Here is a 3,351-nt window from a genome sequence, read left to right on the forward strand (position 1 = left end):
TACATTGGTTCAGTTTTGATTTGGCTCCAAACAGAATCATGATCCAGCCATAGTCGTGAATGTAATTTGTGTAACATAATGGTATGTTAGGACCCCAAAGAGATGTAGGGTTATCATTCTCCATATCTACTACCTAGGTATTTTTAGTGTATTAGTGGACTGGTCTCATATTCTATTTCCCAAGAGTCATTCTACATTTTTCTTTTTCTTGGCTTAGCCCTCAAAATTCCTATCTTGCGGGGGGGGGGGAGTTTGCTACTTTTCTTGAGGTTGAGGGAGAGGGTGGTGTGATAATCTGTCTCTCCCGCGTGACATACTCAAAATACTCATAGGACGTGGCATGTGTTAGAAGCATAGTCTTATGCCTCGGGATACGCAAGTTACATCTCCATAAATTTGTGCAATTGTGTATCTCGATGAAAGAAAATCTATGGTTTGCGTACATCCCACGTCAAGAGAGTATTTTGAGTATGCCATGTGGGAGAATCAGGAGATTATTACTCAAAAGGAAAAGGTATAGGAATTAGGAAGAGACGTGAGCCGAGAAAAAGTGCGAGGGTTTCTTTTATAAGATAATAGTATTGAGAGAGACGGAGACAGAAACAGAGACAGAGAGAGAGCTAGAGACGGAGAGAGAATGGAGGAAGCGAAGGGAGAGGTGAAACACGTTTTATTGGCGAAGTTCAAGGAAGATATCACAGAGGACAAGATTCACCATCTCATCAACGGCTACGCCAACCTCGTCAACCTCGTCGAACCCATGAAAGCCTTTCACTGGTACCCTCTCTCTCTCTCCTTGTCCCTCATCGAACCCATGAAAGTTGTTCTGTTGTCTTGGTATTAATTTCTATAAATAATGTTAATTTATTTAGGGAATTTTTATTGATCTATAAAGGGTGTTTTACCATTTAAGGATTCTTGTAGCCGACCCCAGATCTTTGGTACAATTTTATGATTTTTAAATGGTTAGGATCTTGAAATAACTGCAATTTTTTGGGATACTTTTAACTCAACCCAAAGCGTAGGAGACTCATTGATGGGATGGTCAAAGATCATGAGCCATATAGTGGACGATGGTCCATATTTTCATGCTTTGGGTACTCTTCCATTTGAGCTACTCTTACTTCAAATTCATTTTCATCAACCACGTGGTTTGTTTACTTTCTCATGTCACAAGAGTTGTCTATAGGAATTTTGTATAAGAGTCAGTGCTGGAGTAACATTGTTTGGGACATTGGTGTGGACAGAACCATACCATAGATGCTTCTCACTCGTATCTAGATGAACATCGCACTCACACACACCAGGTAAGTGAGGGTGCGCTCTCATGGCTGGCCCCTGCCCCTGAGGAATTAATGCTCATAATGGATATCGAACTCACAACCTATGGGCATTAACCGCTTATCAGTCTGAAATTGCCATTAGCGAACCCCTACACTATTATTTGGCACTAAGATTGTTTCTCCTTCTTGGGAGTACTTGGCCAAGTTGGTTTGCGTAGCTTCTGACATGAAGTGATTTCTATTTCATATTCTCGTGTACAAAGCATAACAAGTGGTTGTAATATTAATTGTAGATGCTAACAATTGATGGTCATATGAAAAGATATAGAGGAGTTTAGTTTTGTGACAATCCAAAACAAAGTTTGCCAACTCTTGTCTATGTTTTCCTGCTTAAAAAACTAAAATCTATGTTGGCGTAGGTGTGGAAAATAGAAAAGGGAACTCAAGAAGTTCTACCTACTTAACTGGTTGTACATATACATACAAAATTACAAATAATGACAAAACAACAACTACTAACCTTGCAATCCCTATATGAGTTCATGTATCATACTTAAGCAGTCTAGAAAATAAGGTTTAAAAAAAACCCACAATTGGGGCAAACCTCGTCCTCAGCCACTTTGTCATCAAATGAAACAAGTGTCCATAACTCTATAATATTCAAAACTATCGTTCTTTCAACCAAAAATAAATAAAAATACATGTAAGTGATAAATTTGGGGGTCCAACTCAAAACCAATTGGCTGTGAGTGGAGAAACCCAGGATCTTATAAGGAGAGATACAAGGCACTTTGTGTCCGATGTGGGACTAAACTCAACAGTAAGGACATGCATTTCTTCTTTTTTAGCTAAGTTGGTGTTAGCTAATTATTGACAATAGCATTTTTTTTCTTTTCTACTATTTTCTTTTTATGGAGTGTTTTTCTATAAAGAAAAAAATCGGCATTATTGTTTCATCTATGTAAAATGCGGTCCGTGTTTTTATTCAAATAATAAGATTTGAATTTTTGGCTTGGTACTGTTGAAAACCTATCCTCATCGACCATCTCAAGTTTGATCATCATCTACGCGTTATCCTAATAACTGGGTTCGGCAACACAAATCCTATTTCACTATTACAAGCCATTTTTTATCCTAACTCAAGATCAGTGTAGTGTTCTAGTATGTTTTTTGTGATTTCTAAATCATTGAGCATTTTGATTGAGGTTGTTTATGAAATGGTATTATTTGGTCATGAACATTGCATCAAAGGGATGTAAAACTTATTGGAGAAACCCTTCTTTGAGCTTCTATAGCATATCATACAATTCAAAACGTAAGTCATAGGATTTTAAAATCCTAAGTTAGTGATAAAAACTTGATTTAAAAACAAAAAAGTTAAAAGTTAAAGGAGTTTTCCAATGTACAAAGCTTGCCACTTTTCCCAATTAGACATCAACATCATTGGCATATCTAAGTGCCATCATCATCATCATCTAGGTTGTGTGAACATTCAGTTTGCAAGGCCGATCCAAAGCCCGGGAGGTGCAAAAATAATGTCTATCCCTAAAAAGTTTATCCAAACAAATTCATTAGTGTATCTAAGTGCAAATATACAAAATAACCTTCTTAATGCAGATTTCCATCATTTCAGTTGATCTATGTTTTTTTTAAGATTGCCTAGATATAAGTCAGTTCTTGGATTTTCTTATCGTCAAACTAATTGTAATTGGTTCTCATTTTATTCTGGTTTCTATATATTTTTGTTTCTTGATTATGTGTAATCGGCCAGGGGGAAGGACGTGAGCATAGAGAATCTACATCAAGGCTTCACGCATGTGTTTGAATCCACCTTTGAAAGTGCTGAAGGTGTTGCGGAGTATATCGTGCATCCAGCGCATGTTGAATTTGCAAATGAGTTCCTGCCAACCTTGGAGAAAGTCATTGTTATTGACTACAAGCCCACCATTGTCAAACTTTAAATCCAAGGGTATCGCCCTTGTTTCTACTGTTTTATTATCCGAACAAGAAAAATGGAATGTTAAAAAATAAAAGGGAATATATAATACAATAATACTTCAATGAACAA

General features: G+C 36.9%; 1 protein-coding gene across 1 annotated transcript; it reads left to right on the forward strand.

Annotated features, from left to right (window-relative positions):
- Window positions 1-573: 573 nt before the first annotated feature.
- Window positions 574-3,351, forward strand: HS1 (heat stable protein 1). Its single transcript, XM_086444284.1, has 2 exons — window positions 574-777; window positions 3,055-3,351. Exons 1-2 carry the CDS (start codon window positions 638-640, stop codon window positions 3,242-3,244), a joined length of 330 nt encoding a protein of 109 aa, XP_086300410.1. The 5' UTR covers window positions 574-637; the 3' UTR covers window positions 3,245-3,351.

The sequence above is a fragment of the Akebia trifoliata genome, chromosome 5 (genome assembly GCF_017979445.1).
Source record: "Akebia trifoliata isolate Shusen 1 chromosome 5, ASM1797944v1, whole genome shotgun sequence".
NCBI lineage: Eukaryota > Viridiplantae > Streptophyta > Magnoliopsida > Ranunculales > Lardizabalaceae > Akebia > Akebia trifoliata.

Coding starts and splice junctions, on each gene's coding strand:
- HS1 (XM_086444284.1), top strand. CDS start 638: ATGGAGGAAGCGAAGGGAGAGGTGAAACACGTTTTATTGGCGAAGTTC. Junction 778..3,054: donor CCCATGAAAGCCTTTCACTG/GTACCCTCTCTC, acceptor GTAATCGGCCAG/GGGGAAGGACGTGAGCATAG.